The sequence below is a fragment of the Raphanus sativus genome, chromosome 8 (assembly GCF_000801105.2).
Source record: "Raphanus sativus cultivar WK10039 chromosome 8, ASM80110v3, whole genome shotgun sequence".
NCBI classification, from domain to species: Eukaryota; Viridiplantae; Streptophyta; class Magnoliopsida; order Brassicales; family Brassicaceae; genus Raphanus; species Raphanus sativus.
Genome location: NC_079518.1, coordinates 3,044,144 through 3,056,906, shown reverse-complemented (window position 1 = coordinate 3,056,906; position 12,763 = coordinate 3,044,144). Strand labels below are relative to the sequence as shown.

The following is a 12,763-nucleotide window of genomic DNA, read 5'->3' as shown; positions in this document are numbered from 1 at the left end:
ATACAATGGCTTCTAATTTATTCATTTATTTATTTAAATCTTAGCTCTTTTCTAGGCTGATCTACCTCAGTTTACTTTTCTCAACTATACATTAGTCAGTTTTATATCATGTATATTATCTGTTCCATTAAAATTTTCACAAATAAAAAACCAATCCCCAAAACTATTGATTTATCATCAACTGTGATGTCTTCATGTCTCTGCACTCTCTTACATTTGCATAGAGATGCTCATGCTCACGGTAAGGGCCACGTAGCTCATATCGCATGTATAATTTTAACTTATTCCTATCTTCATATGATTTGAAGAATGAAATCTTTTGACACGATTTTGTTTTTCTTCACAATTTCTTCTTTCATAAGCTCTGACATACACTTCTGATATTTTCAAGAAAATTTAGAGTGCATACTCCAAAATAACAATTCCACAAATCTGTTTTACAAATTGTAATCCTAATGTATAAAAATATGCGCCTATGCGATTATATTGGGTCTAGTTAATAAATAACGTGATTTCAGATTCTATTATCAAGATAAACCCTTTTCAGAAAAAAGGTTTGGGCTTTTAGTTCAGAGAACTTCAAGCTATAAGCCCACTAAAGGCCCAATATTCCAAAATAGTCGGCAAAACCGGAAGGGTTGTTCTCTCTACGCCTAGTTCTCTTAGCTGCATATCTATAAATATAGAACAATTTGTGAAATAGATCACTGAAAAAACAAAATCTCATCAACCTCTCCATATCGTTCTTCTGTTGGCATCCTGAATCGCTGAATGGGGATCGCGTCATCCATCCAAATTCCGCCGGCAAAACCGGAGCAAGAGAAACCGGAAGATTATAGTGATTGGCCATATCCGGTGAGAGCTCAGGGAGAATTATTGATGAAGAACATCCATGGATTGTTCCCATCGAGAGAGGGGGAATCATCAACTGATGAAGCCGTAGAAGCTAGATATTTCGAGTTCTTGAGAAGAGGTGGCTGCAAAGATGTGGCTAACGCTCTGGAACATTGTGAAGAACCTCGTAGCACTAAGTGTAAGCAAATCGCCGGGATGTTGTTCAATTGTATGTATTCTCACCATGATTACTATCAACCGGTTATAGCTCTATGGGAAACTTTCTACAAACAGTTAGCCGAAGACCTAGACGCCTTTCATGCGAAGAAACAAAGAGATGAGAGCTATGAGAAAGCTAATCTCTTTAAAGGTTTCAAGAGATTTTAAGTTTGTTTTAATAGTAGTTTCCTTTGTTGATGCCCATGAATACTATTTCCTCCTTACTTGAATGATTTACATCTTGTTCTTTCACTTTGTGCTTATGATTTATATTAGAACTAGTGTTAGGCCCATACTGCGTACGGGTAAAAATTTCTTTTAGTTTCATATCAAAATTAAGATGTATTAACACTATATTTATTAGTGTTTCAAAAAAAAAAAAGTGTGTCAAAAAAAAAAAAATAACACTATATTTATTATTGTGTTTTGTGCCTGATGATGCCTCTCTCAAGTAGGAAACAATATTTACGTCTGGAGAAACCTGCACCAGAGACTAGACATCAATATACGTATCAAAACCACTGCTTCAATCCTTTAAAGTAGAAACTTATAAGAGTGCTTTGTTGTCAAAACCTTTTAGAGTTCACAGTGGTAGAGCTCGCGGCAGAATTGATATGAGAGACCTTTTACTTCGAATGCTATCTGAAAACATGACTCCCGTTTTTATACAACAAGTTTTACAAATTAAATAGTCATTATAATATCTTTTTTTCCCCTGGACAAATTAACAATATACAACTGCCATTTTACGTTAGATATATAGAGAAGCTTACTCAAAACGGAAGTAACTTGAGCCAATCACAGTATTCATCATTGGAGCTTGAGCCGAGTCACAATATTAGGCAATGTCTCCATGTGACATGTTCCTCCTGTTCTCCGGTCTCCTCCCCTGTTTCATACAACGAAGCACAATGAAACTAAACTGAAAAATGAAGTGAAATATATACAAGTCTAGAATCCAGAGATCCACATACCTCCTATAGATCCCCAAGGTAATACAAATCCTTCTCATTATCAAACTACTATCATCCACCAAAAGTTTAATAACGAGACTACTGAAGTTGAAATCTTGCAGATATTCCCATTGACCGTGAACACTATCTTACTCGAACACATACTTAAACAACAATCAAACAGGGAGAGTAATCAATTACGTTGATCAAACTCTGACTCAAGACTCAAATCTTATGCAATCAATCAAAAACACCCAAACTGATAATATCACAAAGATTCTGAAGCAATAATGGAAATCAAAATCAATAAACTAAACAAGATTCTTTATCTAAGTAAAGAGTAAGTAATAAACATTCTGAGCACACTTGCATAAACATGACGTTATTGACGTGATGGGTTTCACAAATCAGACAAAGTCAAAGCGATCATAGCCACTACCTGAATGACATAATAAAATTACATTTTTTCTGAAAAATGGTTCATATTGATAACGTAATATCTATTATCTGCAATATTACGTTATTATCTTTATTAAATAGACCAATACAAACGCATAGCGCAGGTTTTATTAAGATTATTTGCTCTGATTTCTTATGTCTTCTACAATTTGTAAAACAGATTTGTGTTAGTATGTGGTTGAGATGTTTATCTGTAACATTTAACTCAAAATTTTCATGAAAACTTCAGACAAATGTATGTCGATCGCCAGAGATTATAAAAGAAGAAATATGTCAAATTTGCCTTTTTAAGATTATATGAAGATGGAGATATGTTAAACTTATTTATGCGATATGCGCAGATATGTGACTTACCTTGAGCGTGAGCATGAGTATGACTAGGCCTGGGCACGGATCGGATATCCGGGTTTTTGAAGGTATTTGTGATTTGCTTCGAATGTTACGGATATCTAATTTTCCGATTTGCTTTGATTCGGAAAAATACGGATATTCGGAAAAACGGATATCCGGAAAATAAATAGATATTTGCGGATATTTGCGGATACTTACGGATATCTCATTTGTTTTGATTAATACAAATAATCTTAAAAATTTGATACAAATATTTTTTGGAAAATATTGTTTTTTGCATGATATAAAGGATAAAAATTAAAAGATACAATGAATCTACATATTTTGTAAAATTTTAAACTTAATTAACAATTATAATAACACAAAACTGAAGAAAAAAATTATAATTGTCATAAATGTTTTTTTCTTTTTATGTAATATTTTTATATAAGTAATAATATGAATAGAATCTGTCAAATCATATGTTAGAATAATAATTTTATACAATTAAAATTTTAAATATAATCAAAATATACATGTATTTATATATTGACGGATCGGATCGGATATTCGCTTCCCAAAATTTTAGTATTTGTGATTTGCTTCGATATTAACGGATATTGAATTTTAGTATTTGCTTTGCTTCGAAAGCTTACGGATATTCGGAATTTTCGGATCGAATAGTAACGGATAACGAATCGAATCAAATTTCACGGATAAAATGCCCACCCCTAAGTATGACCCTTATATATAATATACATGATTTAAAGTGACTGGTGTATAGTTAAGAAAGATTTTTGAGATAGATATTTGTAAGATAAAAATCAGATCACATAGAGTAGTGAAGTCAAATTGGAGTGAAGTCACATGGAGTGAAGTCAAATTGTATGTATTATATATAATTTTAAAATATTATAGGCAAACAAAAGGAAGTTATTTTCAATAGTTGGAGGAGTTTATCTTTGTAATATTAGTTGTCCCCTTTCTTAAATAATGAAAGTTTAAGTACTTCGATGAGTTTCATGTATGTGTTTCCTAATTTAATGCATTTGATGTTAAAAGATAACGACAAATATATAAACCAGCTGACATATAGATAGTTGGTAGAGTTAGAAGTGTATTACAAAATTAAAAATCAAACGTTTAAGACAAACGATGTAATCAAATTATTAAGAGTAGTTGGTGCTTCAACGTTAACAGCATGTCCAATTTCCTTGATAATCTCTAGTCTTGAATTTTGCAGATGCCTGCGAAAAGATATATATATATATATATATATATATATATACACAAATATGATTAAATTACACAAACTAATTTCCCCACAAATTATATTAAAAAATGTTTGATTCATGCCTCTCAACGGCCATATGATTCGATAATGCGTTTACCTTTGCAGCCGATAACCATGCTCCAATGGAAATACCTTGTCCTTGTCTCCCCAAACGATTAACGTTTTCTAAAATTATAATATCAAATTAGTGATCAAGTTTTTTTTGTTTATTCATAAGATTCGAGTAAAGGATCTTGATCCATATCGTCTTCTATAAACAAAAGAAAATGAAGGCAAACAAACAAGAATAGTGTGTCCACTACACTTTACTCAGACAATTTGTATCTCATATTATTTTCTTTCTATAAAGTATCAGCTATCCATCATGCCTACTCATTAATATTTATCTTGATACTAAAGTTTTATCATTAGTGAGGTCTCTCTGAAAAGCAGTAAAAAATCAATTTACTAATCAAGGTTAGTTGATTGAGTGAAGAATTATTACCTGTGATATTACAGGCAACTCTGCTTCTTCTCTTTCCAACAAGTTCTTAGCTAGCTCAAGAAGCTCCTGCCTATTTTTCTCATACATTACCTGTAACATAAGCAACAAGTTAATCAAAGACATGTCCAGTTTCAAAAAAAAATATTTAAACAGAAAAGGAAAGACTTACAGCTATGAATTGGGAGAGGATAAAACCTGGTACCCAATCAACAAACGTTAAACCGGTGTTCGTTGAGATCTTAACCAACATCCTTAGATCCATCGGAGTTTTCGGAACAAGCATCTTGGAACAGTCACCACCGTGTTTCCTCATCTCTGCAGTCTTCTGCTGCTGAGTAAACCCCACTCCGCTGCTCACGATCACCAGCTTCTCCATCATCTCCGGCCACAACTCCGCCATTTTATACGCCACGAATCCACCGTAGCTGATCGAGTACACCGAGATCCTTCCCCCTCCTCCTCTTCCGTTGCAGCAGCCTAGTTTTCTCAACCCTCCGACGATGCTCCTCGCCTGAATCTCAACGCTCCGATCCGCATTCTTCGTGTGAGATTTCCCGAAGAAGACCAAATCGGGGATGAACAGGTTAAAGGACTTGGAGAGATCGGAGACTTGGTGAACGAACTGCCATTTGGAGTTTCCTCCGTATCCGTGTAGCATGACGAGATTCGGACGCGAGATTCTCCGGTGGCCGGAGATCCAGAAATGGACGGTGGTTTCTCCGTCGTCTAGATCGACCGTTACGGGTCGGAGATCGCAGAAAACCATGAAATACAGAGATAGAAACGAATCGGCGATCTTGATTAGTATCGGGAAATTGAGGAGACACGAGATTAGGCTTTGAAAGAGAGTGAGGGCGATTGAGAGGTAACGACGAAAGAGATGGACGTGTTTCATGGACGCCATCTTTTTAGTTCAGAGGAAGTGGTGTGGGTCTGGTGCGGTGTGGGAGAGTGGTTTTAAATTTGAAATGTTTCTTCACCGGTTCGGTTATTTCCGGTTTAGGTTTGTATATAATAGACTTTGCCTCTGCTTCAAACGTGGCTAAGGTGCATGTTAAGTGTTTCGACATCTAAATTTAGGATCCATGTGCTCAGTTTTTTGTTCTATTGATGAATTAGAAAATTTATTAATAAATCAAACATAAATTTTAAAGAAAAATACGAAAATAGAAGAAAATCTACTTTGAGCTTATTATTACATGAGCTTTGAAAAAGGATGCATGTCTTCTGTTTCTAGGGAAAATGGCTTATTTCCCTACGAACTAGTTGTTTCCGCCTTTTTCACACACAAACTTTTAAGTCATACCAAAAACCACACGAACAACAGAAATATTGCTTATTTTCTTATGAACTAGTTATTTCTAGGTTTTTCACACACAAATCTTTAAACTTTGCCAAAAACCACATGAACTAAGCTATTTTTTTAATTACATACACAAACTATCAATTTTAAGCTAATTCCCCTAAAATCGTAAATTGTGTTATTCAAACATTAACTTAGTTTATGACAGATGTATAGCCGGTTTAATTTGGGTTGATAAAAAAGGATAATACATCATTTTTTCTTTTTTTTTTCTTTTTGTCAACTGCTCTTCTTCTTAAAAAATTGTCTTACTTTTCATCATCAATTGAGAATAAAATTTATTATCTTGTAGAAGATTAAACGTTTTACATGATGCATAAAGAAAAAAGAGCAGTAACACAGCGGATTGGTAAACTAGTAGTTGCTGCTCTTCTTTCTTTATGCATCATGTAAAACATTTAATTTTCTACAAAATAATAAATTTTATTTCCAATTGAGAATAAATCTTCTACAAGTTAATGTTTAAATAACACAATTTACGATTTTATAGGAATTAGTTTAAAATTGATAGTTTGTGTATGTAATTAAAAAAATAGCATAGTTCATGTGGTTTTTGGCAAAGTTTAAAGATTTGTGTGTGAAAAAGTTGGAAATAATTAATTCATAAAAGAATAAGCAATATTTCCGTTGTTCGTGTGGTTTTTGGCATGGCTTAAAAATTCGTGCGTGAAAAAAAAATGAACAACTAGTTCGTAGGGGAATAAGTCATTTTCCCTATGTTTCTATATATATTGATTACTCGCGTGAGAGCTACTTGGTCCGCACATGGACTTATTATACAATTGTACTTTATATGTCGTTTTTGTCTTCTTCTCTACGTCTACCAACTAGCTCAACTTGATTAGGTCGTTGGCTTACTAATTTTTCTTTTTGGCATCAAATAAAAATACTAATTAAGTTGATAATTCTGCATCGTTGAATCAGAATCAACCAAACACAACATTGTTTTGTACATTCAATTTTTCTAGCCAACTTAAGTTCCTAAAGTTCAAAATAAAACTTAAGGTTCCTATGTATCGATCCACCAATGAAATAGTGTGCGACCCAAGTTAGGTCAGAACCCAAGAAGTAATGCGAAACTTCAGGTCCAGCTTAAGGTTGAAACAGAGCCACTTTTAAGTTATCTATGAAATGAGCCCAAATCATGATCCATCATCGCAACGTAAAGCATATAGTATTTTAATTTTTCAGTTTCATACGTTTCCTGGTCTTCTTTGGCTATAATTAACCTGACATGCATAAATCCATTGTCTTAATACATTTCAAAATATTACGAATATGAATTTGAATCTAGCTTCGAAAACATATATCTGCAATTTCAAATGTACCAATATTATATAATTTTATTTCTTTTTCAAAAAATCATATATAACAGATTTCTACATTTTCCCCAATATTTAATCTCATTCTATATAGATACACTATTAGGTACACCTCTGCACGTAACACCAGGCTCAGAACTCGGAACCAACAACTCATAAGGCAAAACTCCAGCTCCACACCTGTTTCTACGGTCAGGATCTTGGTTTCTTTTCTCAATCTCCTTTTCTATCCTCCCGATCTCCGCCGCAAATCCATAAAACGCATCAACAATCTCTGCATCTCCGGTCCAAGTGGATGGTTGTTGTCTCTCCCCAATGTACTCCTCATCCGGCGAATGCGTTGACAAAGTATCAACCACCGCCATAAACTTCGACGTTTGCAACAAACTCGGCATCGACGAAAAATAAAATTTCTCCGGATCCGAGATGAAACTTGCGTACTCCGGATCCGACACGTCAGGGATTAACCGTCTCATCAGCGGAGGTCGGTTCGGGACGTAACCGCCGTATGGATACTGTCCGAAATTTAGAGCGGCGTGTTGAGCGGAGGCGAGCCAGACTAATGTGGTGAGGATTGAGACGAGGTCATCGACCGTGTTTAACTCTGGCCACCACTCGGCGTCGCGGAGGTCAGCGTGGCCGACGTTGATTGACTCCGAGTACCATGATTGGAGTTCTGTGTCTCTCTGGATTGAGTTCTGATTTGGGTAGTAACGTTCCACGTAAGTTCGGACCCATGTTTGGATTGCAGACCATATTAAAAGACCGTCGTTGGCGTATGGATAGTCTTCGACTAGGAGTTTAAGACCATGTGGTTGTGTTGGGTCAGGAACTGCCATTCCTCTGAAAAACAATACAAAACGATCGATATTAGATATCATAGAATGAAAACATATAAATTGTGTTATAAATATTCACAAATAGTATAGCTACGATACCTTCTAATGAGATCAGCAGGGAGGCCTTCCATGTCGAATCGCCAACTGCTTTTGTATGCCGCGGAGCTCATTTCCAAGCCGTATTGGCCAGCAGTGAAGCCTCCTTCGATCACACCGTCTGCACTGATCAACGATTGTCTAGCCAGTGCATTGATTTCCAACGTGTACCTCATGTGCGGATCCAATAGTTTGAATATCGGATGCATAGCGCTCAATTGCCTATGTGCAGCTATTATAAACGGTTCCAAGCATGCATGGGTTCGTAACCTTTACAACAACAAAAGATCGATAAAAACATGTCAATAACTCCATATTCACTACTTGTTACATAAATGCCTATAATAACTTTATTTTGAGTACTACTAACCAGTGGTTGACAAGTTGGTGAACTCCAGCATCGTTAGAGCTAACATGTGCTTTAGCGAGCTGCCACACCCAGTTAGAGGTTGCATCGACAGGAGGCGTAACCACACGTTTGGACCGGTGCTTGGAACCATGGGAAGGGAGGCTTAGCTCGATGGCTACGGGCTTAAGTGTTCCAAGACTAGTCAAGAAGAATATGGTTCGAGTAGCATATGCTTTGCGTCCGTCTAGAGAATTTATCCGGTCTAGGAACGGTAAGAATATGTCATGGTAATCCAACATAAACAATCTGTTCTCTTCCAACGCCTGATGAAAGAATTAAACAAAAATTAGTTGATCAAATTTCACATTTAGTAATTATTCGGGTGATTCGGATTTGTTTATAGTATAAACGTACTCGCTGAACGGATAAGCCGTCAAGATGTCCGATGATGTGGTCGGAAGTGAGAGCTGAGTGTTGTGGACCGTAGATTTTGGGGTCGAGATTACTGACCGGTGGGAAAGTCTTGACTCTCTCAATGTTGACTGGATTGATTCCAGCTATGGCTTGACGTGCGAACTCGTCATCTCGTAGCCATGCGTTTTTATCCTCTGCATTCGTTAAAAAAATTTAACTACTTAATAACACTGTTGTACTAAACATGTTATGATTTTGAATTAATCAAAGGCAAACGCGCTTTCTATTATTGACAAACTAATACTATAAATGGCATGAGCGTTATTAACGAGTTAAGAAAAGCACGTGAAACATGTTTTCGTTTATGTACTCTTTTATTTCTGCATTTCAACTAAAATGATTGTTTCTTACTTTTTGGTGGGACGATACTTTTATTATGGTCCCGACATTCAAAAACCAACAATGGCCACAGAAATATTAAAGTTCATTTTCTATTAAAAACAAAATTTGATGTTAAATACTCTTATGAATTAAGTGAGCTTACTGGATAATATTTTGGGAGTGTCGTATTTGAGGAGTCCTTTCGAAGATTCTTGGAGGGTATTAACGATGCCCTTAGGCAGAGGGAACTTGTTAAAAATCTCATCTTGAAACCCTAACTTGAGTAGCAAGCCTTCTTTATATAGATCATCAATCTCTCCAAAGTCGGAAAAGTCCTCAGCTAAAATACTAGCTTTAAGCGACGGGACAAGGTGGTGTAACACCGCTTTTAACCTCCCTGCGGCGAAAGTGTCCTGCTTAGTCTCTTCAAATTGCTCGTCTCGTGGCACGTACATAGGTAATGGCTTTTCCACTCGGCTCTCCGCTTCTTTATCTACCAACAATGCAGATAATACATCAGATACATTTTAGAAGAACCAGTCATGGACATGGCTAAATGAAACACTGGTTCTAGAACTTCAAAAACTTTGGAGTCAATATATATAAAAATAGGTCTCCAATTTGTATTAATTTTTTTAATTAGAATCGTTACTAACTTGCTTAATTATCGTCTCAAAATTTCAGGATCGGCATGATATCATAACACCCAAAACATATACTATTAGAGATATTGTTTTTAAGACTGTTGTTATGAATTGTACCAGTATCAGTTGGCTGGCGACCGGTGCGACACCGTCTAGGGTAAGGCCTCTCTTTGCCACCGAGCTTCGGACGAGCGAGTTCGGATGACTTGTCGGGATTTCCAAGATCGTTGTAGACATCAAAGTCATAGATTCTATCTGATAACTTCCTGACTCCAGTCCCATCTCCTCTTAGACTCGTCAACTCTTTCCCCCTTAGTTTTCTTAATCCTTCAGGTGTCTCACTCGGCAAAAACGGCTGCACACAAATTAACACAGCTTGATTTTTAATAATTTATAACCACAACATTATTTATATAGTTAAAAGCTGGCTAATAAGTATTACTATATGGACCCACCCGACATAAATATTGTAGAAGATTTTGAAACTGATTAGTATATGTAATTAATTCGTTGGAGATCGAAAATGACGTGACTTAAATGGTCTGGGACCATATTTAATTATGTATGAGTCAGATATATTTTAATAAATTACCTGATTTGTGAAGAAGATTCGTTTCTCAGGGTGATCGTTTTGGGACTGAACCCAAGAGTTGCATGGAAAGTGAACAGGGCCAAGTGCGAAACCTTCAATGGTTATGCACTCTAGAAAAAACTCTTTCTGGTGTTTATTCATGATGGTGATGGCTCCCGGCGTGCCAAAGGCTGCGTCCACCGTGAACTCCGCCGTGTAATGAACCCTCTCGGCCTTGGTTTTCGATTTCTTTGACCAATCCTTTAAAACCGCCGCGTTGCTCTTCTTAGGCAAATTCGTTTCTGTTTGAATCAAAGATTGGATATATGAGATAATACATTTTAATTACACGATGTTAAAAAGTTTCTATTTTTAGAAAGTTTTCCCGAGTGCTCTGTTTTGTAACCGAGTTATAAAAAAAACAAAGAAGAAAGTGACTTACTTGGATCAAGTTCGGTGCTAATAAGCTCCAAGACGATGTTCCGACCGATCTTGTCACCAAAAGCATCCAAGTGCTTAACAAGAGTCTCCTTAAAATCCTCCTTGTTCTTGTTCCTCACTGTAACCACAGCTCTCACCTTGAATTTGACCGCGGCTTTCTCCTCCTCCTCTCTCTTTCTGTCTCCGGTGGTTGTGCTAAAACGCAGCGTTTTCACTAAATCTTCGCTTATGGCGGAAACGACGCCAGATTTGGACGTTCTTGGTCTCCGATCAAAAGGCTTGACCGAGAATTGCGTTGTATGTGTCTTCTTCTTGAAATGCGACGCCGAGAAAATAAGTGATGGCCTTTCTGAAATCAGAGGATGACCCATTATCTCTTTACCTAACGCCATCACGATGATGTAATCAATTAGTATTAATTTGAATGAATTGTGAGCTGTTTAATTTGTGGTATGGTGTTGGCAAAGAAGAAAGAAGCTGTCGAGAGTTTATTGCTTGTTTGTACGTTCTGCTTACTAACAATCGGCAAGTGAAAGATATATATATATACAGAGAGAGAGAAAGAGAGCTAGAAGGAACTCTTGTGCCGTCCACTCGTTTTAGTTCATTGGTCTATTGTCTACGAAAGGTCGTTTTTATTTCTTTTTTTCTTTCAAAAAATGTGAACTCTCAACACATATTTCACTTGATCTAGATTTTTTTTTTTCTTTGTCAACAATATAGTTTTCATATTAAGTGATTAGTTGATTACTTTTATGGTTGCGATGTTTACATTTTTAATGGTATCATGATAAATGTCTCTCTTTTAAATGTTAGAAAACGTATTGTTATGACTTACGAGATGAAGATAATACAATATATTAGCGTGAAAAAGAACATTACGTTGTATTTACGTGGCGTATAGCAGCAGTATTATTTACAGGACTGATTGTCTGATTGGTAACCACGTAGTGTGAGTACACATTATTTATCGCAAAATAGTAAATATTTAGTTGTAACGAAAGTGGTATATTCAAGTTTTTGTACCACATTTTTCACTGTTAGCTTTTTTCTTCGTCTAGTTATTTTAATACTTTTACTACTCCCTGTTTAAAAATACTTGTATCTTTATGTTACCAGTTGGATTCATGACTACTTGTCCAATCCGAATCCACACTGTTATTTGAAATTTAAGAAAATGATCGGATAAGAGGGTTTTAAAAGGGGTATGATTAAAACTACAATATATAGCTGAAGATTAAAGTATATATTTCATGTGTTTTATTTTATTATTAATCTAAACATAAAATTTTAAGAAAGAATCTATAAGTTAAATATTTGAATATATTTTTTTTTTTAAATTGAATATTGTTATTTACGAATCAATTATTTTGTATTATCCGACATACATGTGAAAACACCTTTATGTGAATAATAATCACGTAAAATGTGCAAATTTCAAACGTAAAATGTGTAGTTCTGTTTTTTTTGTTATTGCTAATATGATTTTTTCATATAGTTAATTAGAAGATCCCCACATGAAAACACCTACTGAAATATAGAGCTACAGGCGGCTATTTTTACTGTTTAAAACATACTACATACAATACCTAACCAGTAACCACGATTGAAATTGCAATAGTAGGATTTGCAATAGTAGTTCTGTTAATCTCAAAATGAATCATTTCCGTAAATTAATTTATCAAGAAAAATATTACTCGTTATTCATCTTTTTATTAAGTTCTTTAACTTGTATTATGAACATAGGTGGCTATGTTAAAAAAACATTGG

The 12,763-nt window shown here is 35.4% G+C and overlaps 3 protein-coding genes across 3 annotated transcripts; 1 reads left to right on the top strand and 2 right to left on the bottom strand.

The window, feature by feature from the left end:
- Positions 1 to 771: 771 nt before the first annotated feature.
- LOC130498773 (uncharacterized) lies at positions 772 to 1,221 on the top strand. Its single transcript, XM_056992369.1, has one exon. The coding sequence runs from the start codon at positions 772 to 774 to the stop codon at positions 1,219 to 1,221; it is 450 nt and encodes a 149-aa protein (XP_056848349.1).
- Positions 1,222 to 3,868: 2,647 nt separating this feature from the next.
- On the bottom strand, positions 3,869 to 5,612 carry LOC108820719 (uncharacterized). Its single transcript, XM_018593727.2, has 4 exons — positions 4,743 to 5,612; positions 4,574 to 4,663; positions 4,187 to 4,254; positions 3,869 to 4,042 (listed from the first exon to the last, which is right to left on the bottom strand). The coding sequence occupies exons 1-4, from the start codon at positions 5,475 to 5,477 to the stop codon at positions 3,931 to 3,933; spliced, it is 1,005 nt and encodes a 334-aa protein (XP_018449229.1). The 5' UTR covers positions 5,478 to 5,612; the 3' UTR covers positions 3,869 to 3,930.
- Positions 5,613 to 7,259: 1,647 nt separating this feature from the next.
- On the bottom strand, positions 7,260 to 11,520 carry LOC108822761 (lipoxygenase 3, chloroplastic). The gene is made up of 8 exons (XM_018595920.2): positions 10,995 to 11,520; positions 10,574 to 10,854; positions 10,099 to 10,336; positions 9,501 to 9,830; positions 8,957 to 9,150; positions 8,564 to 8,865; positions 8,197 to 8,463; positions 7,260 to 8,101 (listed from the first exon to the last, which is right to left on the bottom strand). The coding sequence occupies exons 1-8, from the start codon at positions 11,383 to 11,385 to the stop codon at positions 7,345 to 7,347; spliced, it is 2,760 nt and encodes a 919-aa protein (XP_018451422.1). The 5' UTR covers positions 11,386 to 11,520; the 3' UTR covers positions 7,260 to 7,344.
- Between the last annotated feature and the right edge of the window lie 1,243 nt (positions 11,521 to 12,763).

Coding starts and splice junctions, on each gene's coding strand:
- LOC108822761 (XM_018595920.2), bottom strand. CDS start 11,385: ATGGCGTTAGGTAAAGAGATAATGGGTCATCCTCTGATTTCAGAAAGG. Junction 9,151..9,500: donor CACTCCCAAAATATTATCCA/GTAAGCTCACTT, acceptor TAACGAATGCAG/AGGATAAAAACGCATGGCTA. Junction 8,464..8,563: donor CACCAACTTGTCAACCACTG/GTTAGTAGTACT, acceptor GTTGTTGTAAAG/GTTACGAACCCATGCATGCT.
- LOC108820719 (XM_018593727.2), bottom strand. CDS start 5,477: ATGGCGTCCATGAAACACGTCCATCTCTTTCGTCGTTACCTCTCAATC. Junction 4,255..4,573: donor AGTTGCCTGTAATATCACAG/GTAATAATTCTT, acceptor TTATAATTTTAG/AAAACGTTAATCGTTTGGGG. Junction 4,043..4,186: donor CATGGTTATCGGCTGCAAAG/GTAAACGCATTA, acceptor ATCTTTTCGCAG/GCATCTGCAAAATTCAAGAC.
- LOC130498773 (XM_056992369.1), top strand. CDS start 772: ATGGGGATCGCGTCATCCATCCAAATTCCGCCGGCAAAACCGGAGCAA.